The sequence below is a fragment of the Canis aureus genome, chromosome X (genome assembly GCF_053574225.1).
Source record: "Canis aureus isolate CA01 chromosome X, VMU_Caureus_v.1.0, whole genome shotgun sequence".
Taxonomy (NCBI): Eukaryota; Metazoa; Chordata; class Mammalia; order Carnivora; family Canidae; genus Canis; species Canis aureus.
In genome coordinates, this window is record NC_135649.1 from 81430217 (window position 1) to 81454244 (window position 24028).

At 38.2% G+C, this 24028-nt stretch overlaps 1 protein-coding gene and 1 pseudogene across 7 annotated transcripts in view; one reads left to right on the forward strand and one right to left on the reverse strand.

Moving 5' to 3' along the window:
• The window catches only part of CCNB3 (cyclin B3), a 91592-nt gene that overhangs the window by 39122 nt on the left and 28442 nt on the right, over positions 1 to 24028 (reverse strand). For 6 of the 7 annotated variants that reach the window (XR_013375253.1, XM_077890369.1, XM_077890368.1 and 3 more), the window contains exons 5-7: positions 18278 to 21113; positions 17329 to 17424; positions 16031 to 16123 (exon numbers count right to left, since the gene is read on the reverse strand). Coding sequence is in view for 5 of the 7 variants with exons in the window: in XM_077890369.1 (XP_077746495.1) it covers positions 16031 to 16123; positions 17329 to 17424; positions 18278 to 21113 (3025 nt within the window). In the remaining 2 variants the exon portion in view is untranslated. Of the gene's footprint in view, positions 1 to 16030; positions 16124 to 16667; positions 16811 to 17328; positions 17425 to 18277; positions 21114 to 24028 lie in introns of those variants that run through there. The other variant, XR_013375254.1, reaches the window with a different exon arrangement.
• LOC144308262 (large ribosomal subunit protein eL8-like) lies at positions 940 to 4652 on the forward strand (annotated as a pseudogene).

The window sequence follows — 24028 nt, forward strand, 5'->3', positions numbered from 1 at the left end:
GTTCTTGCTCTCCCCATTTGCTACTACATTATACAGTGAACTCCCCCAAAGAGATTATGTCATTTACCTCTAAAATACAGAGACCTGTTTATTATTCGTTTACTAGTGTCTCTTCCCAAATAGATATGCTATTAGAAGATACGGATTGGGAGAAAGGACCAATAGCACCATTTGGAAGTGAGCTGAGGGAGAAGCCAGAATGAGATTAAAGCATTAGTAGTATAATCCTCCTTCCCTTTTTTCTCTTCTCTATCCTTACCTTGGCTTTGCCAACTCCAAGAAACCACCTCCTGTAATTCTAGACCCAGTGTTAGTTCTGGCCTATATGGCACCTTTGTGCATATTAGGGAAAAAAGTGACTTCTTTGGGTGAATGCAGCCCTGCAGGCACAAATTTTATTAAGTAAACTATACCTTTATATGAATTAGCAAAAGGTGCCCTGCCTCAAGGCAGAGCAGCTCCACGGCCAGAATGTACAGCTTGACAAATGGTATGAGCTAGATTCCATCATCCACTTTTGTCTTGCCTAGAAACCTTGTGTAGACACAATCTGCATTACACACAAGGGTCCTACCCAAACCTCAGTAATGCATCTTCCTCTCAATCCCTTAGGTTCTTAGATTCAAGAGCAACAAAATTACACTAACCCAACACTTCAACCAATGCAGGAATCTTCTCTTTAATGTCTCCCCCAAATACTGTTCAGTTCCTGCTATAGAACCTCCAAATACAGCTGAATCTGTCTTTGAATGGTTTTAATGGAAAATTCTTCCTTATACTGAGTTGAAATCACCTTCCGGGTAAAATTTGCTTACTTCATTGAGCCTCCTTTTATATAGGCTATGCTTATTGACCGAAGCCTAGATGTTCAAAAAGTAGGTCAGTAAGAAGCATCAGAGGAATGGATGTATATTTGCATAGGTGAATGATTATCAGAAGATGGCTGAAGACATGAGGTCAGCAACAGATGCATTGAATTTCTGAATAACAGAAACACTAAGAAGCTGTTCTTAGTGTTCCTGAGATATGGCTTTGAATTTTCTCAGAAATCCATCCTTATCAGTTTCCTATTGCAATGTAATAAATTACCACATACAGAGTGGCTTAAAACAATACATATTCATTATCTCACAGATCTCAAGGTCAAAAGTCCAAAATGAGACTCACTGGACTAAAAAAACAAAAATTGAGGTATTCACAGGGCTGTGTTTCTTTCTAGAGGTTCCAGTAGAAAAATCCTTCTAACTTCCACAATCTGCCCACATTCCTTGGTTTGTGGTCCCTTCCATCCCCCAAGGCCAGCAATGGCCAGTTGAGTCTTTCTCACACTGAAATTACTCTCTGCCTCCCTCTTCCACATTTAAGAACCTTTGTAATTATATTTGGTCCACTTGGATAATCCAGGATAATCACCCTATCTTTTTTTTTAAGATCTTATTTATTTATTCATGAGACACACACACACAGAAAAGCAGAGACACAGGCAGAGGGAGGCCCCATGCAGGGAGCCCGATGTGAGACCCGATCTAGGGACCCCAGGATCACACCCTGGGCCAAAGGCAGGTGCTAAACCACTGAGCCACCAAGGGATCTCCATAATCACCCTATCTTAAATTTAGCTGTTTACAATCTTTTTTTTTTAATTTTTTTATTTATTCATGATAGGCACACAGTGAGAGAGAGAGAGGCAGAGACACAGGCAGAGGGAGAAGCAGGCTCCATGCACCGGGAGCCCGATGCAGGACTCGATCCCGGATCTCCAGGATCGCGCCCCGGGGCCAAAGGCAGGTGCCAAACCGCTGCGCCACCCAGGGATCCCAGCTGTTTACAATCTTATTTCCATATTCTATCTTAATTTCCCTTTGCCATGTAAAGTAACATTCTAAGTTCTAGGAATTAGGACGTGAACATATTATTCTGCCTATCACATCTTCCAAAGGAATGTCCTAAGAAAGAGATGGAGAGAGTTCATGCAGATGAAGGGTAATGATTACCATCTTAAGTATCAAGAAATTGAGGTCAAATAATTACCCAAAAAAGACAATAAGAATGGAAAGTAGCAGTTCTCCAAGGATGATAACCTCTGTGAATAAATGACAAAGCCAATGCTTGTATAGCCTCTTTCCAGTATCTCTCTTAGGCACTTGGCCACCCATGTAACTAACGCATTTTATGAAATGGTAACATCTAAAGTGTAGATAGTATCTGAATGAACAGTTGAAATCTGGAGGCAATAAATATTCCAATCAGCAGCAGTGTCAGTTATAGCAATCCTCCTTCCTTGAATAGAAGACAGTATTCTACTAACAATTCTACCACTCAGAACTACATAGAGCAAGTCTAATTGTTCTTGTGACAGCCCATTAGCTTCTGAAGACAGTTACCATGATTCCCATAAATTTCCATTCTAGACCAAATAACTAGACTTCCTCTAACTATTCTTCACATGATATGGTTTTCTGTCCCCTCAGCCTCAGGCTCCAAATGAGGAGCCTAACTTGGTGCCAGTTAGAGAAAAGCAGCAGTGATCTGGATAATTCAAGCAGCTACAACAAAGACAAGAAACCTTTCAGCCCTGTAAGCAAGGGTCTCTCCCTCACAGCTGCCTTTGGCTAGCACATCCTTCTAATGCTTCATAAATGCTCCTTCTAATGCTCCTTATCTGGGGATGGGTAAGAAGAAACAAAAGGGAAGTAATAAATAAATAATGATGGAAAATATAAATATTACTCTTAGCAGACACTAGAAATGACAAATACCCACCATTTGCTTCGATGTGAATGGAACTGGAGGCTATTATGCTGAGTGAAGTCAGTCAGAGGACAATCATTATATGGTTTCACTCATATGGGGAATATAAAAGATAGTGAAAGGGATTATAGAGGAAAGGAGAGAAAATGAGTGGGAAAAATCAGAGAGGGTGACAAAACCTGAGAGACTTCTAACTCTGGGAAATGAACAAGGGGTAGTGGAAGGGAAGGTGGGTAGAGGGAATGGGGTGACTGGGTGATGGGCACTGAAAGGAGCACTTGATGGGATGAGCACTGGGTGTTATACTATATGTTGGCAAATCAAACTCCAATAAAAAATATACATATAAAAAAAGGAGGAGACAAACTTGACAAAACTTATCTCAAATTCCAAAACTCAATAGACCATCTTCTGCAAAGATGAATAAATGGAGAAAATCACCCATTTATATGAAAAAGAACAAGTAATTTTTCAAGGAGAAACGTTCTGAGAAACCAGAGCAAGTATTTACTTATGAAACCTTTTCACTTCAAAGAACTGAAATAAACTTGTAAAAAGTATACTCTCAACAATATCTGAGAGGACACTGAATCTATGAAGAGAACACACCAGGATCCAGAAAGACTGGTTTCTGATGGAAAAGCAATTACTTAATTAAAAATGTAATAGAGTAAGTGAATAGTACATTAAGTTATGACAAATCAAATCAATGATTCCAAAGGCTGCTTTAAGAAATTCTCCCAGAACTGAGAGGTATGAGAGAGTTGAAGATAATGAATGAAAACCTGAGACAAAAGAATAGATTCTGGAGATGCACATGTGCACGCACACACATACACACTTAGAATGAGATAAGAGGCGAAGAGAAATAATAAATAATAGGTAAAAATTTCTCTGAGCCAGTCTCTCCTCTAGTCATCCAAGAAGCTGAAAGAAGGTTAAGCAGAAGAAGGTAGCCCCAGCCCCTGCTGTTGTGAAGAAGCAGGAAGCCAAGAAGGTAGTCAATCCTCCATATTAGAAAAGGTACAAGAATTCTGACATCAGACAGGACACCCAGCCCAAAAGGGTCCTCACTTGCTTTGTCAAATGACCCCACTACCTCCAGCTACAGCAGCAAAGAGCTATTCATTATAAACTTCTAAAAGTGCCTCCTGCCAGTTCATCCAGGCCTTGGACCACCAAACAGCTACTCAACTGCTTACACTGGCTCACAAATACAGATGAAAAACAAAGCAAGAGAAGCAACAGATTGTTGGCCCAGGCTGAGAAGAAAGCTGCTGGCAAAGAGGATGTCCCCACTAAGAAGCTGCCTGTTCTTCAAGCTGGGATTATTATTTTTTTTTTATTTATGATAGGCACACAGTGAGAGAGAGAGAGGCAGAGACACAGGCAGAGGGAGAAGCAGGCTCCATGCACCGGGAGCCCGACGTGGGATTCGATCCCGGGTCTCCAGGATCGTGCCCTGGGCCAAAGGCAGGCACCAAACCGCTGTGCCACCCAGGGATCCCCAAGCTGGGATTAATACGTTCACCACCTTGATGGAAAACAGGAAGGCTCAGCTGGTAGTGATTGCACATGATGTGGATCCCATTGAGCTGGTTGTCTTCCTGCCTGCCCTGTGTCTTAAGATGGAGGTTCCCTACTGCATTATCAAGGGGAAGGCCAGGCTGAGGTGTCTGGTCCACGGGAAGACCTGCAGCACTGCTGCCTTCACACAGGTTAGCTCAGAATACAAAGCAGCTCTGGCTAAGCTGGTGGAAGCTCTTGGGACCAATTCCAATGACAGGCATGTTGAGATCCACTGTCACTGGACAGGCAATGTCCTAGGTCCAAAGTCAGTGGATCACACTGCCAAGTTGGAAAAGACAAAGGCTAAAGAACTGGCTACCAAACTGGGCTAAGTGTATGCTGCTGAATTTTCTGTACATAAAAGTAATAAAAAGTTATCTTTCAAAAAAAAAATTCAGGGGCACCTGGGTGGCTCAGTGGTTAAGCGTCTGCTTTTAGCTCAGGCCATGATCCTGGGGTCCTGGGACCAAGTCCCACGTCAGGCTCTCCACGGGGAGCCTCCTCCCTCTGCCCCTCTGCCTATGTCTCTGCTTTGCTCTCTGTGTCTCTCATGAATAAATAAATAAAATCTTTAAAAAATTTTCTCTGAGCTAAAGAAAGATTGAATCTTCAGACTTGAAAGGATTCACAATACACTGGACAAAATTAAGGAAAATATATCTACATCTAGAAATGTCAAAAATGATTATTTGTAGGAAGGTAATGTATTAAATAATAATATGGATCACTTTTAGATCCATTATTTTTATTCTATAAAGATAGAAGCAGAAATAAACTAAAAGTGTGCAAATTGTCTCATTTTACTTGAGAGGCAATTAATTAATAGATCAGGTACACTAGAGGGGTTGATTAACTAAATAAAGAACTATATCCATATAAAAGAATATGATGCAATACTTTAAAAGAATAAAGTAGATCTATGATTATATTGACTTTTTTTTTTAAGATTTTATTTATTCATAGAGACACAGCTAGAGAGAGAGAGGCAGAGACACAGGCAGAGGGAGGAGCAGGCTCCATGCAGGGAGCCCAACGTGGGACTCGATCCAGGGTCTCCAGGATCACGCCCTGAGCTGCAGGCGGCGCTAAACCGCTGCACCACCAGGGCTGCCCTATGATTATATTGAAAGGTCACTAAGACATTCTTGAGAGCGCAAGGTACAGAGCAATGTGTACAGCATGACCCTATTCATATAACAAAAATATCATAAAACCCACACTCTTTTAAAAGCTGTATTTTATGTGTATATATGCATATATGTGTGTACATCCATATATTATTCATAAAATTCAAGATTTTTAAAGAAAGGATAGTCAAAAACTTAAAAGTGATAATACACAAAAGGATCTGGAAGGATACACACTAAATTATTTATAGTTACTACCTCTGAGGAATAAGAAGGGTTGATTTTATTCATATACATATACACAAATATATATGAATATATATAAACATTATAAATCTGTATTAATTTTGTAGTTAAAAATTTGTATAGGGTAGAGAGTTTAAGGTGAAATGGAGGAGAGGAAGAAATGCCAGGAGAACTTAACTAAACAATGATTGTAGATGGTTACCACACTGATCCCAGACTTTGATAAGTTAAGCAGAAAAATAAATTAGCATATAAATTATATAATTATTAGGTCAAAATTAATTGATATAATGATCTTTGTATTCTATAGAGAATACCTATTTTCTATAAACATCAGTTAATCATTTATAAAAACCCATTATATCTGAAGCCATGAAGAAAATCTCATTAACTTAAGAAAAACAGAAATCATCATTCAGCTCAGATTCTAAACACACAGTACAGTAAACCTAGATATCAGCAATAAAAGGATAAACCTTTGAAAAAAATAGTAAACACTATTCTTGAAAAACAAAACCTAGGTCAATGAGGAATTAAAAATTGCAATCACAGATTATTGAGGAAAAAAACAAGATAGCTATAACACTAGCTTACCAAATTAATGGGAGGTATTCAGAACTGTTACTTAGAAGAAAATGTATACCTTTAAAGTTTTTATTATGGAGTCAAAATAATGAAAATAGACTAAGCATGCATTTTAAGAAGCCAGGGAAAACAACAAAACAAGCCTTAATAAACTAAGTGAAGTAACAAATATGAAAGATGTCAATAAATTTTTTAAAAAGGAAAAGTTATACATATATCCATGAGCTGGTTCTTTGACCAGAAAACTGAATGAAGTTTTTGCAAGGGACATCATGCACATGTATGTAAATACACAAAAGCAAGCTAACACATCACACACATTTTAAATGAAAAAATAATTACAAAGGATTATAAAGTAATACATATACAGTCTATGATAATAACTGTGAAAAACCTATAAGATGGATGGATTTTAAAAAAGATATAAATCACAAAAATGACTCAAGAATAGCAATAAATCCTTAGTAGGCCAATAATCATCACTAGACTTATCAAAAAATGACACACATAAATGGTAGCATGCATCAATAAGTTCATGGGCCAGTTCAACAGGGAAAATAATTCCTGTGTTAAACTTAGTACTATGGGAAAATTTATCTAGTTATGTCCAGCTAGAATAGTCCTGGTACTACAACTTAATAAAGACAGCACCTGTGACCAAAACTTACAAAGGAATCTTATTTGTGAATACAGAAGTAAAAATTCTAAATAAAGTATAAGCACATCAAGTCCAAGAATAAACTAAATAAACTAAGTTCAGCAAAGCAGATGAATACAAATAAGTACAGAAAAAATACTGCTTTCTCAATATATGAATTTTAAACTTAAAGAAAAAATGATTAACATTCATAACATTAAAAAAAAGGGATCCCTGGGTGGCGCAGCGGTTTGGTGCCTGCCTTTGGCCCAGGGCGCGATCCTGGAAACCCGGGATCGAATCCCACGTCGGGTTCCCGGTGCATCGAGCCTGCTTCTCCCTCTGCCTGTGTCTCTGCCTCCCTGTGTCTCTGCCTCTCTCTCTCTCTGTGTGACTATCATAAATAAATAAAAAAATTTTAAAAAATAACATTAAAAAATTCCTCAATACCCAAGAAAAACCTTTCAATTCAGTAAGACCAATATGAAGAGAATATTTTAAAATTTAAAATTGTAAAAGAAGACCTTGTAACTGAACAGATACCATATAATTGGTGTGGAAAGTTTGATATTGTGAAATCTGTGAATTCTCCCTGAATTAATCCCAACATGCTATTATTGAAAAGTTAACAAAACTATTCTACAGCTCATCTGGAAGAATTAATGTGTTAGAGCAACCATGAGTATTTTGTAAAATAAGAGGCAATAAATGTGTTACAAAGCCATAATCATAAAAACAGCATACTACTAACAGTAGCACAAACGTACTAAAGAATATAATTGGAAATACCATAAACAAAGTATATGTGATTAAAGATTAAGAGGGACAAAATTCCAGTTATAAAACAAGTCACAGAGATGAGAAGTACAGCATAGAGAATATAGAGTCAATAATATTGTAATAATGCTGTATGATAACAGATGGTAACTACACTTATCGTGAACATGGAGTAATATACAGAATCACTGAATCACTATGCTGTACATCTGAAATTAATATAACATTATGTATGTATGTCAACTATACTTCAATAATAAAAAATACGTCAGGACGCCTGGGTGGCTCAGCAGTTGAGCATCTGCCTTCGACTGGGGTCGTAATCCTGCGATCCCAGGATAGAGTCCCACACAGGGCTCCCTCCATGGAGCCTGCTTCTCCTTCTCCCTCTGCCTCTCTGTGTCTCTCATGAATAAATAAATAAAATCTTTAAAATAATAATAATAATTAAAATATGTCATTTCAAACCAGTAGATGTTATTAATGAAAGCCAATAATTGGTATTAGAATAACTGGATAATCATTGGGGGAAGGTGTATAGATGCTGACGCCAATATCAAAATAAATTCCAGACAAAGATTTAAATGTGAACATGAGGGGTGCCTGGGTGGCTCAGGCAAGCATCTGCCTTCGACTCAGGTCATGATCCCGGGGTTGTGGGATCAAGACCCGCATCAGGTTCCCTGCTCAGCTTCTCCCTCTCCCTCTGTCAACTCCCTATGCTTGTTTGTTCTCCCTCTCTCTCTCTCTCTCTCAAATAAAATATTAAAAAAATAAACATAAACATGAAACTATAAATGTTCTAGAAAAAATTTCAGAGAAATACTGATATAATTATGACTGGATAAGACTTTTCTAAGCAAGAAACAAATCTTAAAACCATAAAGAAAAAAACTGATGGGCTTGATTACTCAAAATGCCAATGCTACTATACATCAACTTAAAGAAAACATATTAAAATTTTTCATTTATCAGATGGCAAAAAAATAACACTCTCTTTTGGTAAGATGAGGAAATAATCAATTTTATTCAGTATAAGTACAATGGGCATTTCAGAAGGACAGTGCCTATATGTACAAACATTCTCAATGTACATTGCTTTAATCTAATACTTATATTCCTTATTACAGAAAAAAAACTACAATTATGAACTATGGAAGCATATGCATGTTCACAATAGGGTTACTTCTAAAAACAAATTTTATTTATTTATTTTTAGCAAAGGAGTAAAATGTATATTTTGAAAATATATTTTTTCCATTATGATATATGTCATATATGGAGAAAACTGCATAAAACTTACTTGTACAATTCAATGAATATTTATGAAGTGAAATGCATATAACCATCACTCAAGTCAATAAATTACACATGGCTAAAACCATAAAAATACTTCCATGTAACCTTCCTTGATTATAATCCCATTTCCTACGCCCAGAGGTAATTTACTATCCTGACTTTTGTAAAACCCATATTTTTTTTTTGTTTTTTTTTTATATGTATTTTTATTGGAGTTAGATTTGCCAACATATAACACCCAGTGCTCATCCCATCAAGTGCCCCCTCAGTGCCCATCACCCAGTCACCCCATCCCCCCACCCACCTCCCCTTCCACTACCCCTTGTTCATTTCCCAGAGTTAGAAGTCTCTCAGGTTTTATCACCCTCTCTGATTTTTCCCACTCATTTTCTCTCCTTTCCCCTATAATCCCTTTCACTATTTTTTATATTCCCTGTATGAGTGAAACCATATAATGATTGTCCTTCTCTGACTGACTTGCTTTACTCAGCATAATAGCCTCCAGTTCCATCCATGTCAAAGCAAATGGTGGGTATTCGTTGTTTCTAATGGCTGAGTAATATTCCACTGCATATACATTTATACCACAACTTCTTTATCCATTCATCTTTTAATGGACACCGAGGCTCCTTTCACAGTTTGGCTATTGTGGACATTGCTGCTATAAACATTGGGGTGCAGGTGTCTCAGCTTTTCATTGCATCTGTATCTTTGGGGTAAATCCCTACTAGACCATTCTCTTACACCATACACAAAGATAAACTCAAAATGGATAAAAGATCTAAATGTGAGACAAGAATCAATCAAAATCCTAGAGAGGAACACAGGCAACACCCTTTTTGAACTTGTGACAGGCAACTTCTTGCTAGATACAGCTATGAAGGCAAGGGAAACAAAAGCAAAAATGAACTATTGGGACTTCATCAAGATAAGAAGCTTTTGCACAGCAGAGGATACAGTCAACAAAACTAAAAGACAACCTACAGAATGGGAGAAGATATTTGCAAATGACATATCAGATAAAGGGCTAGTATCCGGGACAGCTATTAGAAATGACAAATACCCACCATTTGCTTCAACATGGATGGAACTGGAGGGTATTATGCTGAGTGAAGTAAGCCAGTCGGTGAAGGACAAACATTATATGTTCTCATTCATTTGGGGAATATAAATAATAGTGAAAGGGAATATAAGGGAAGGGAGAAGAAATGTGTGGGAAATATCAGAAAGGGAGACAGAACGTAAACACTGCTGGCTCTGGGAAACGAACTAGGGGTGGTGGAAGGGGAGAAGGGCGGGGGGGTGGGAGTGAATAGGTGACGGGCACTGGGGGTTATTCTGTATGTTAGTAAATTGAACACCAATAAAAAATAAATTTAAAAAAAGGGCTAGTATCCAAGATCTATAAAGAACTTATGAAACTCAACACCCAAGAAACAAACAATCCAATCATGAAATGGGCAAAAGACAGGAACAGAAATTTCACCAAAGAAGACCTACACATGGCCAACAAGCACACGAGAAAATGCTCCGCATCACTGGCCATCAGGGCAATACAAATCAAAACCACAATGAGATACCACCTCACACCAGTGAGAATGTGGAAAATTAACATGACAGGAAACAACAAATGTTGGAGAGGATGTGGAGAAAGGGGAACCCTCTTGCACTGTTGGTGGGAATGTGAACTGGTACAGCCACTCTGGAAAACTGTATGGAGGTTCCTCAAAGAGTTAAAAATAGAGCTACCCTTCGACCCAGCAGTTGCACTTCTGGGGATTTACCCAAAAGATACAGATGCAGTGAAAAACCGAGACACCTGCACCCCGATGTTTATAGGAGCAATATCCACAGTAGCCAACTGTGGAAAAAGACTCAGTGTCCATCGAAAGAGGAATGGAGTGCGGCTTCGGTGGCTCAGTGGTTTAGTGCTGCCTTCAGCCCAGGGTGTGATCCTGGAGACCTGGGGTCGAATCCCATGTCGGACTACCTGCATGGACCCTCTTCTCCCTCTGCCTGTGCCTCTGCCTCTCTCTCTGTCTCTGTGTCCCTCATGATTAAATAAATTTGAAAAAGAGAAAGAGGAATGGATAAAGAACATATGGTATATGTATGCAATGGAATATTACTCAGCCATTAAAAATGACAAATACCCACTACTTGCTTCAACATGGATGGAACTGGGGGGTATTATGCTGAGTGAAATAAGTCAATCGTAGAAGGACAAACATATGGTCTCATTCATTTGGGAAATATAAAAAATAGTGAAAGGGAATAAAGGGGAAAGGGGAAAATGAGTGGGAAATTCAGTGAGGGTGACAGGACTTGAGAGACGCCTAACTCTGGGAAAGGAACAAGGGGTAGTGGAAGGGGAAGTGGGTGGGTGAGGGGATGGGGTGACTGGGTGACGGCACTGAGGGGGGCACTTGACGGGATGAGCACTGGATGTTATACTATATGTTGGCAAATTGATCTCCAATTTAAAAAATCCAAAAAAAAAAAAAAAAAAAAAAGAACTCCTAAGTATGAATAAGTAATTTTTAGCAAGGTCAACACACCAATTCCAATATTTTATACCAGTAGTATACAAATGGAAAACTAAATTTTAAAAAATATCATTTACAATGGATCCAAGAAAAAAAATTTTGGTATAAATGTAATGAAACATGTTACAGGATCTATATGGTAAAAAGACAGAAATCAAAGATAACCGAAATAAATGAAAGACATGTCACATTCATTGATATGGAAGATTCAACACAGAAAAGATGTCAATTCCTTCCAAATTCACCTACAGATGTGTGTTGATGATCCCCAAGACCACCTCCAGGTACAGTGATTCCTAGTCACAGGACTCCGCATATAGTCATAATCACAGCTATGATTATTATATAACAAAAGATAGAAAGCAAAATCAAGTAAATGAGAACATGGGCAAAGCTTGCCAGAAACCAGATACAAGCTTTCAGGAATCCTACCCCAATAGAGTCAGTTGCTCAGGATACGTTTAATTCTTCCAGGAAGGAGATGTGACAATACAAGTAAAGTTCTGCCTACCAGGGAAACTCATTAATGACTCAATGCCTAAGATTTTACTGTGGGCTGGTCATTTAAACACCCTCTGCTTAGTATGTCCCCAAATTTCAGACTCACAAAAGGAAAGCAGGTGCTCATAATAAACCACACTGTTTATACAAAGAGTTTAGGCACAGTTATCATTGAGGGAGGTTTTTATAGCAGTACAGCAAACTGTTTACCAGTCAACTTCTCAGATGCCCAGACAAGGACCAACTTTGCAAAACAGGACTTTCTAAGGATAGCAGTATTTGGCCTGTTAACTCTTTTCTGCACAAGATGTAACTCAATTCCAATCAAAATCTCAACAGGATTTTTTTGTATATATAGACAAATTGATTCTAAAATTATATAGAAAAGCAAAGGAACTAGAATAACTAACAATTTGGGGGAAAAAAGAGTTGGAAGGATCACAGTACCCAGTTTTAAGACTTACTATAAAATACAGGAATAAAGACAGTGTGATATTGGCAAAGTGACAGACACAGAGATCAGTAAAACAGAATAAAGTATAGAAATAAGTATAGAAATAGATCCACACAAATAAGGTCAGTAGATTTTTGGCAAAGCTGTAAAAGAAATTTGGTGGGGAAAAAAGTATATTTTCCCAAAAATGGTGTTAGAATAACCAGAAAGCCATACGCAAAAAAAATAATAAAAAAATGGATTCGACCTTAAAAATTCATACTATTTATAAAATGAACTCAAAATGGATTACAGATTTAATATTAAAACTGTAAAACTTGTAGATAAAATATGAGAAAATATTCATGACCTAGGTTTTGGGAAAGAATCCTTAAAGAGCACAATCCATAACAGAAAATCCTGAAAAACCAGACTTTATCAAAATTAAAAACTTTTGCTCTGTAAAAGACCCAAATAAGAGAATAAAAAGGCTACAGATTGGTAGGATAAATTTGTAAATAACATATCCAACACAGGATTTATATATAGAATATGTAAAGAACTCTCAGTAACTTGATACAAAGAAAATAAACTACCCCATTTAAAAAAATGGGCAAGACTTAAAACACTTCACCAAAGAGGATATTTGGATGACAAGTGAGTATGATGTTCAACATTATTAGCCCTTGATGAAATGCAAATTAAAACTATGGTGAGATTCTTCTACTCACCTATTAGATGGCTAAAATTAATAAATACTAATACCAAGTGCTGACAAGGATACAGAGCAACTAGAACTCATGCACTATAGGTGGATCTCAAGGGAATTATAGTGAATGGTAAGTTATCTCAAAAGGTTATGTACTGTGTGATTCCCTTTATATAACATTTATGAAATTATAAAGTTATAGACATGAAAAACAAATTAGGAGTTCCCAGGGACAGGAGGGTGAGGGGAGGAAGACGGCTGTTGCCATAAAAGGGTAACATAAGGGATCTCTGTGGTAATGGAATAGTTTTGTATCTCAACTGTAGTGGCAGTGCTTATAAGATTTTTTTTTTTGCTTATAAGATTTTTATGTTTGATAAAACTATACAGACTAAACACACACAACAAATAAAAACATGTAAAACTGATTAAATTTAAATAAGGCCTGTGGACCTTAATTATGACACTATAATATAGTTATGTAAAATGTTACCATTGGGAGAAAGTAGGTGAAGGGTATACAAGACTTCCTTAAGTTGTTTTTTGCAACTTCTCGTGAATCTTACTTTAAAACAAATATTGGGGTGCCTGGGTGGCTCAGTCAGTTAAGTGTCTGCCTTTGGCTCAGATCATGGGCCCGAAGTCCTGGGATCGAGCCCCAGCAGGTAGTGTGCATCTTCCTCTGTCCTTCCCCTGCTCATGAGTGCTTGTGCTCGCTCTCTTTCTCTCAAATAAATAAAATCTTTTAAAAATTAAATGTTAAAATTTCATAGAACTATATATCCAAAGGTCCACTTTACTGTTCAAAAATATAAAAATTAGAGTTATAAAAACAGTATACATATTTTCTAGAAATGTTATTCTCTATCAAAAGGTATACATTAACATCACTTATGGAGCCTTATAAAATATACATGCCCCTTTACCCAAAAAATACAAAAACATTAATTCAAAGGGATACATGCACCCCTATATTTATTGCAGCATTATTTACAATAGCCAAACTATGGAACCAGCCCAACTGTCTATCAATAGATGAACGGATAAAGAAGATGTGGTACATATACATAATGGGGTATTATTCAGCCATAAAAAAGAATGAAATCTTGCCATTTGTAATAACATGAATAGAGCTAGAGTGTATTATGCTAAGCGTAGTCAGTCCATGAGAGAAAGACAAATATCAGATGATCTTACTCATATTTGGAATTTAAGAAACAAAACAAAGAAGTAAAGAAAAAAAAGAGAAAGATAAGTCAAGAAACAGACTCTTAACTATAGAAAATAAACTGATGGTTACCAGAGGGGCAGTGGGTAGGGGATAGGTAAAATAAGTGAAGGGGATTAAAGAGCATACTTACCATGATGAATAAAATAAAGTAATAAGAAATGTTTTAAAATAACAAAAAATATATATGTATGTGCCTGGGACACACTCCCACAATTCTGATTTGATAGTATGGGATGGGACCTGGGCATTTGTGATTTTATGATCCATGCACTAAAGGTGCACCCCTAAAGTAGATGCTCATCACTTTAAAAGGAGGGATAATATACACGCACAAATATTAATAATCATGAGTTGCAGGATCACAGGTAATTATCTATGACTTTGCTATAACAAATGTGAATGTGCAATAAAAATAACAATAAAGTTTTTTTTTAAAAAAGATTCAGTTCATCATTCCAGCTAATAGAGGTATTTTATCTGATATCCATTTATTTTGAACCCTATTCCAAGTCTCATGCCATGCAATATTTGATGAGGGTATGTTTTCTGTTCTCATCTATATCACTAATAAAAATGTTGATTAGAACAATGTCCATGGTGGGCACCTGGGTGGCTCAGTGGTTGAGCATCTGCTTTTGGCTCAGGTCGCGATCCCAGGGTCCTGGGATGGAGTCCCACATCAGCCTCCCAACAGGGAGGCTGCTTCTCCCTCTGCCTATGTCTCTGCCTCTCTCTGTGTGTCTCTCATGAATAAATAAATAAAATCTTTTTTGAAAAAAAAAGAACAAAGTCCATGGCAATCCTATTACCTAATTTATTATTCTTCATTATTTCTATAAGATGAGAAGCATTTTCATGCTTTGCTGATATCCAAATATATCATGTCTACCATATTTTCCTAGTCTGTTACTTCGAAGTGACTCTCTGAACCACTCTCTGACACTCAATAAAGGATATTAAACTATATTACCTTTTCTTTCCAATTATATTGTTAAGACTCTTCTGGACATAGCCTATGCCTTATATTTTCTTACAAACTCCATAGCAAGCCATTCAATGCCATTCATCAACAAATATTTATTGGCACTCCACTATGTGCCAGGGACTATTCTGGACTATCCTTCCTTTGTGTAAACTGATAATTAAGTTTTCACAGCAGTATTCTCTCAACATCCAACCCTGAATAAATAGCTCCTGCCATGTCTGGTTCTGCCATGTCTGCCACACTGCCCTTCCTATTACCCAGTCTCACCCACAGCTTGAAAGACTTTGTCACTGACCTCTATTCAAATCACTAGATAGACTTTTACAAAATTCTGAGAATGATTAAACTACCATACCATCATTGCCTTTTCTACAAATATTCTCTCCTTCCACTGAGTTTTCATAGTATCTTATGTATAACATTCTTATAGTACCTAATATATTCTTTTTTTAATTTTACTTATCTTTCTGCATGTCTTATCCTGTCCCCTAGATCACAAGCTCCCTGAAGGCAGGAACCATGGGTCAGCTCTGTAGATCCGGAAAATTTTTACCATGCTTGGCATCTGGTGATACTGAATGAATAATCAATAAAGAGAAGAGCAGCCCCTTAAAGCAGCAGTTGCCAGGCTTACCTGCACCTCTACCAACCAGTCCACAAGAATGGCCCTCATGCAACTACTGATGTCAGTCTGCTTATTCATGTATTCTTTAAGTATGAACTTTTCCTGGAAGCAATAAAAACGAAATATTAATCCATAAACTCTTCTTATAGTTCAAAAATGGTAACTTATGAAAAAAGTACTTGCAACTAATCTCAGAAAAAGAAACTGTAACAACATAATTAACTTCTTCAGTTCTAATTCATTATTTTCAGCTGGTATCAGATAGGGGCAGATCAGAGCATCCTTTTCCAGACAAGTTCTAGTTATCCTTAGGAAATGGTTGCACAGCATATTCAAGCATCAGGTTGGCTATCGAGGAGTCCAGGGAGAAAATGGAAATATGGGCAGGAATGCACATATAAAACTCTGGATGAATACCAAACAGGTTCTGCCCCTTCTTTGCAATTTAATCTAAGGCACAATGACATGCTATGTAGAGCAGTGCTTCTCAAACTTTAACACATAGCACCTGGGGATCTTTAAAACTCACTTTCTAATTTAGAAGGCCAGGTGGGGCTAGGTTTCTGCATTTCTAACAAGATCCCAAGTGAAACTGACACTGCTGAGCTAAGGCCCATATGTGTAGTATAACAAAGTTATTTCTTACATCCTCCAGGCTGTACTAGAAAAAGTGAAGAATCTGGAATCAGTTAACCAAACATGATGCCTCTAGAGAAAAGACAAAATTTTCATCCTCCCTCTTATGCATGGCTTGCTAAAATTTTAGTTGGTAGATAATCTTGGTCCCATCTGTTCCGGAGAGAGAGAGAAGAAAACTTGGAGTCAATGAATTTTAGTGGTCAAGGAGACCGGCAGATCTCAAAGGAGGAAGAAAATTTCATCAGGTTGGAGAGTGATTTTACATATGATGCCAGATACTTGCATAGAAAGGGCAAAAGATTTCTGACAGCAGCCACTCAGAGACTACTAGACACTGTCTCCTCAACAATTAGAGTGCAGGCTTCAAGGTACTCAGACTTTTAGACCATATCCCAGCTCTACTGTATACTAGCTGTGTGACTCTTAGCAGTTTCTCCAATCTATAAAAAGGAGATAATAATACCATCATGAAATTATGGGGAGAAGATAATGTTATAAACCCCTTAGCCCCCAATGTCTAACTTACACTAAGCTACCAGTAGATGTCAGTTGTTGCTGTTATTATTTTAATCGTCATTATTACCTCCCCTTTCAACTTGCATTTGAAGGATGGAATGATGAGAATATGAAACCTAGAAATCCTCCCCCTCCAACAGCCACCTACATACCTCTCTCTCCTTCATGTAACTGAAGATATCCTTGGCATATATTGAGTTGAAAAATGGATCACCGTGGTTCCTGTCAATATCCTCCAATGGGGTCATCTGCTTGGAAATCACCAAAAAGATAATTAGGAGGATAAAGATTCTAAGGAAGGCTTAGCACACACACATAAAGCATGCACTCCTTTCTTCCCACTGTCATCTTCTGCTAAGGTTCCTCAAGCGACATATATCCTGGGCCACAACACAGTACCCCTTGGTCCTTCAATCCTCATACTGCTAAAGTGGCTAAGAAATGTTTAGTCCTTCTTGTACATGCCTGCTCTGCCCTAGGAACTAGGCACCATTTTTACAGGTAAGCTCAAGACTCTTCAGGAAAAATACTCTTATTTTACTATTTCAACTTATGTTACATATCTTCTTATGTCACTTGTTTTGTTCCAATGCTTTGATCTAACCCAATTAATCTTCTTGGTAGCCTTTTCCTCTCTTCTACACCTTTACCCAGTTTATTTTGCCTACAACAGGGGTATTTCTCCTCCTTCTTGCCAAATCTCATTCCTTCATCCTTCCAATTTACAATTAAATACCATCTTCTGTGGGAGATGCCTCTGTGGACATTACCCATCTTTGACTGGAGTCCACTGTAATGCAGACTGCAATTAATAAGAAAGGCAATTTCCTGACATGTACACACACACACACACACACACACACACACACACACAAATATTCCAGATCCTTGTGGGTATTTCTGAAATAAATACTCGCTAATTGAGTACATTTCTATGCCAAATGGAAAGTCAAGAGATACCACAATGCCAACTTGATTTAGTATAGCTTACTATATACAGATCAATTGCTTAGGGAGGCAGGAAAAAAATCTCTTTGCCAGCAGCCACCTATAGGACAACAAAGAACACGTCATTTAATTTAAGAAGAGAGAACAGAATACCTCCTTCTGTGAGCTCTCGCCCCAAGATGAGGAAGGTTTATTGGAACTGGATTCACAAACACTGGACTTGCTTGTGGTACTCAACTTGCCCACACTGGACATGCCTGCTCTGGATTCAGGAGGAGTGCTGGGCACACGTGAGCTGGTTTCAACTTGGAGGATCAAGGAATCTTCAAGAGAGGTATCTTCCTTTTGGGTGGGATTCTCTTGCAAGGCCAATGGCTCCTTCAAAGACAACTCCTTCCCAGTGCTGTGTTTCTCATTCAAGGAAATTATCTCCTTGAAATGGAATGCTTCATTGAGGGTAGGTTTCTCCTGAAAGGACAATGGCTCCTTGAAAAGGGTCTCCTCCTCACTTCTGGGCTTCTCCTGCAAGGCCAAGGACTCCCTTAGGATGGCCTCCTCAATGCTGGGCTTCAGAAAAGCCAGTGGCTGTTTAATAAGGGATTCTTCATTGGTAATGTTCTCTTGCAAGGCCAACTGCTTCTTCAAGAGGAATACCTCCCCCTGAGCAGTGGGTTTCTTCTTTAAAGATAATGCCTTCTCAATGCTTGTTGCCACTTTAGTGGAGAGCTCCTCCTTCAGAATTGATGGTTTATTTAAAAGGGATTCCTCATCAGTAGTGTTTTTCTCCTGCAAAGTCAATAGCTTCTTCAAGGAGTCCTCCTTGGTTTGAGTCTTTTGCAAGCCCAAAGCCTTCCAGAAGAGGGATTCATCTTCGTTGGTAGGTTTAGCATGCAATGAAAATGGCTCCTGAGAAAGGAATTCCTCCTTAGTAGTAGGCCTCTCCTCTAAGGTCAATGGTTCCTTAATATAGGGCTCTTCTTCAGTGGTGGTCTTTTCTGGCAAGGTCAATGGCTTAGTTGAGAGGGATACCTCCTGTGGAGTGGTATGCTTCTCTTGCAGTACTGATGGATCCTGGAAGAGGAACTCCCCTTCAGTTGTAGACTTTTTATTAAAGGGCCATAGCTTCTTAAAGAGTGACTCTTCTTCAGAGGTGGTCTTCTCTGAGACCAGTGGCTTCTTTAAGAGGAATATCTTCCCCTGAGTGATTTCCTTTTTCTTTAAAGATAATGGTGTCTTGGTAAGGATTACCTCCTCAGCTAAAGACTTCTCCCTAAGTGACACTGGCTCCATAAAGAAGGAAGCCTTATCTTTGCTAATTATATTCTGCAAGTCCAACAGTTCTTGGCAGATGGACATCATTATTTGAGTGGTACACTTCTTCTTCTTTAAAGATAAAGGCTCCTTGGTAGAGACCACCTCATTTGTGGTATGTGTCTTCCTAAAGGAAATTGGTTCCATAAGAAATTCATCTTCACTACTGACATTCTCCTGCAATGCCCCTGGCTTCTCCAAAAGGGCCACCTCCCCCTGCATGGTATGTTTCTCTTGCAACACAGGTGATTCCTTAAAGAAAGACTCCTCAATGGCGGACCTCTTTTTAAAGGACAATGGCTCCTTAATGTGTGTCTTCTCTCCAGAGGAGGTCTGCAATACTAGTGGCTTCATCAAGCAGGACCTCTTACCCTGAGCAGTAAACCTTTTCCTCTTCAGAGATGATAGTTTCTTGGTGGGGGTTGCCTCCTCAGTGGTATGTTTCTTCTTAAAAGCCAAAGGCTCCTTTAAATGTGACTCCTCCTCAGTAAGTGTCTTCTGCAAGGTCAAGGCCTTCTTCAAGACAGACACCTCCTCCTGAGTGGTGTACTTCTCTTGCAACATGGACAGCTCAGTGGTGTTCTTCTTAAAGGACAGTGGCTCCTTAACAAATGACTCCTCTCCAGGGGTGGTCTTTTGCAATACTAGTGGCTTCTTCAAGTAGTACATCTTCCCCTGAATGGTACACTTCTTCTTTATAGGTAATGGCTTCTTGGTGGGGTTTGTCTCCTTGGTAGTACATTTCTTCCTAAGGAACATTGGCTCCATAAGAAATTTATCCTTACTGTCTTTCTCCTGCAGTACCTGTGGCTTCTTCAAGAGGACCACCTCCCTATCAGTGGTGTGCTTCTCTTGCGATGCAGAAAACTCCTGGAAGAGAGACTCCTCCTTAGTGATAGGCTTCTTTTTAAAAGACAATGGCTCCTTAATGAGTGCCTTCTCTCCAGAGGTGTTCTGGGATTCTAATGGCTTTTTCAAGTGAGCCATCTTCCCCTGAGTAGTACACTTCTTTAAAGATAATGGCCTCAAGGTGAAGGTTGTCTCCTTCTTGGTAGGTTTCTTCTTGAAAGCCAGTGGCTCCTTAATGAGGGGGGACTCATCTTCAGAGTTGGTCTTCTGCAATACTAGTGGTTTCTTCATACGGGACACCTTCCCCAGAGTGATATACTTCTTCTTCTTTAAAGATAACATCTTCTTGGTGGGGGTTACATCGTCTGTTTTAGGCTTCTTTCTGAAGTTTGTTGGTTCCATAAAGAAGGAATTCTCTTCAACAGCGATGTCTTGCAAAGCCAAGTCCTCCTGATATATGCACATCTTCTTTAAGGATAATGTTCCTTTGGTGATGGCTACCTCCTCAGTTTTATGCTTCTTCCCAAAAGTGATCAGCTTTACAACAAACTCATCATTGCTGTCAGCCTCCTCCTGTACAGATGTTGGTTTCTCCATGAGGGATATCTCTCCCTTATTTGTGAACTTCTTTAAAAACAATGACCTCTTGATAAGGCCTGTGTCCTCAGTAGTGGATTCCTCTTTTAAAATTAATGGCTTTCTGAAAAATGATGCCTCCTCAGTAGTGATTGTTCCGGAGGTGGTAGATCTCTCCAGAATGAGTGGTTTCTCTGTAATATTTGGTACCAAGGTAGTAGAGACTACTCCTGGTGAGGATTCCAGCTTATAACTGTAAAAGAAACAATGTCTGGGTAAGAAGAACATAGTTCCTAGAATCCTCAACAACCATCTCACTTTGTTGCTGTATTTACCAAAAGTATAAAAGAGGAAAGGGCTTCAACCTCAAGAGACAGATTAAAGGGTAAAAAAAATCATGGGTACCATAGTGAATCAAATAAGTAGTACACTGTATAATTTCTGTGGCCTAGGCTAGCTAGGTTCTCACACTTTTCTGAAAAATTCTTCCTGAAATCCATGTTAGGCTTTCTTATACATGAATTATTTCATTTATATACAAAGTCTTTATTATAATACCACATTGTACGAGTATGAGTTATCTGCTATTATATAAGTCTCCCTCACTAGCTGCATTTTTCTTTGTCTATAACCACCAGGCATCTGGTAAAATGCAGGCTGAAATTAATACTGCTTGAAGGCTTATGAGAGAATTATAAGAGAGAAGCTTATGAGAGGCTTATGAAGTCTTAGAAAAGAACGGTGGGCTGGTACTTAATGTTGGTGGTATCTAACCACATCCCCTTCAACCTAAGCTATTCATGAGATACTTTGCAGTGAAGAGAATAAAAAGACCAAAATAGACATTTGTTTAACATATGTCAGATTCAAAGCTTTTGTTTTGAACAGGATTTCATATTCAATTAGTGACTAACCTAGTATGACCAAATCACTGGAAGACTAGAAATCAGAATGAGAACTGAAGGCAAATACAATCATCAGTTTGAATAAGAGTAGGTGCGTCCAAACTAGATATCATATGATTGCATTTATAAGATATGTCCAGAATAGGCATACCCATAGAGAAATATCCATGAAAAAAAGCATATTGGTGGTTGCCTATAGCTAGAAAGGGGCAGGGAAGGGGGGTATAGAATGGGGGACTGGGAAATGAAAAGGGGCTACTAATGGGTTCAATTTTGGGGGCGTGGGCAGCCCCGTTGGCTCAGCAGTTTAGCGCTGCCTGCAGCCCAGGGAGTGATCCTGGAGACCCAGGATTGAGTCCCTCGTCGGGCTCCCTGCATGAAGCCTGCTTCTCCCTCTGCCTGTGTCTCTGCCTCTCTCTCTCTCCTCTCTGTGTATTCTCATGAATAAATAAATAAAATCTTTAAAAAAATAAAAATAAATAAAAAAAAATAAAATTTGGGGGCGTGTTAAAAAGTTCTAAAATTAGATAGTGGTGATGGCTGTGCAACTCAATGAATATAATTTAAAAACCACTGTATTGTTTAAGAAAAAGAAGTACCTGGAGAGATTCCACATAGCCAGATAGATTCCAGGTCCCTCCCGATGAGAACTTTTAAAGGTTGTCTTCAGATAACCTAGTTATGATAAAGAGTATGCCTTCTGGAGCTGGACTGCTTGGATTCAAATCCTGGCTCCTCCACTTACTGGCTGGGTAACCTTGAGCAAGTTATCTGTGCTTCACTTTTTTCACCTATACAATGGGGATATTACCTCCTTCATACGGTTGATGTGAAGATTTGATTAATTAATAGGCAATGAAAACATGTAAAACAAAGAACAGTTCAAAACAACTGCATGCCAATTAATCAGATAACTTAGACGAAATGGACAAATTCCTGAGAAGACACAAACTGACTTAAAAAGAAAACAGAAAATCTGAGTAGACCTATAATAACTAAAAACATTGAATTAATATAAAAACTACCCATGAGAACATAAAAAATAGTGAAACGGAATAAAGGGGAAAGGAGAAAAAATGAGTGGGAAATATCAGAAAGGGAGACAGAACATGAGAGACTCCTTACTCTGGGAAATGAACAAAGGGTGGTGGAAAGGGAGGTGGGCAGGGGGTGGGAGTGACTGGGTGACGGGCACTGAGGGGGGCACTTGATGGGATGAGCACTGGGTGTTATGCTATACATTGGCAAATTGAACTCCAATAAAAAAAATAAATGTTATATATATATATATATATATATATATATATATATATATATATATATATATATATATAAACAAACTACCCATGAAGAATAGTCTAGGCTGAGATGGTTTTGCTGGGGAATTCTACCAAACTTCTAAAGAAGAATTAATACCAGTTTGTCATAAAGAAACCCAAGAAATAGAAGATATAAAAACAGTTACCAACTCATTCTATAAAACCGTATTTCTCTGATACCAAACAAAGATATCACAAGAAAATTATAATGTGGTATCTCTTAAAAATACAGGTGCAAAAATCCTCCACAAAATACTAGCAAACCAAATCCAGCAACAAATAAAAGTATTATACATCATGACTAAGTGGGATTTGTCCCAGGAATACAAGATTATTTTAACATCCAAAAAATCGTATATCAAACTATATTAATGGAATATAAAACAAAAGCAACATGATCATCTCAATAGATCCAGAAAAATAATTTGACAAAATACAACACCCTTTCATGACAAAGCACTCAATAGACTAGGATTAGAAAGGAGATTCCTCAACTTGATAAAGGGCATCTATGAAAAACTCAAAGCTAATATCATACTTAAGGGTAAGAGACTAATGCTTTCCCCCTAAAACCAGGGAAAAGAAAAGGGTATCCAACTCTTCTTTAGGGGATGGGATATTTGTAGTGTAGCAGTCATATAACATTGCTGAAGCTTTAGGACAATGCCCCTCTAATTCTCTGAATAAATTCCAAACTCTTTGCCATAATCTGCAAGGCCCTGGTGATCTGGTTCCTGTTTGCCTCTCCAAATTCATCTCTTAAGAAACAATAGTATAGGAAATAGGTATTGAGTATCTATAATATCATAGGTCTGGGGTGATCAGAGTAGGCTTCCTTGATAGAGTGACCAACTGTCCTTGTTTGTGACTGAGAGGGTTCCTGGTATGCAGTATTAAAACTTGGCAAATCTTAGAAAAACCAGAATAAGTTGGCCACTCAATTC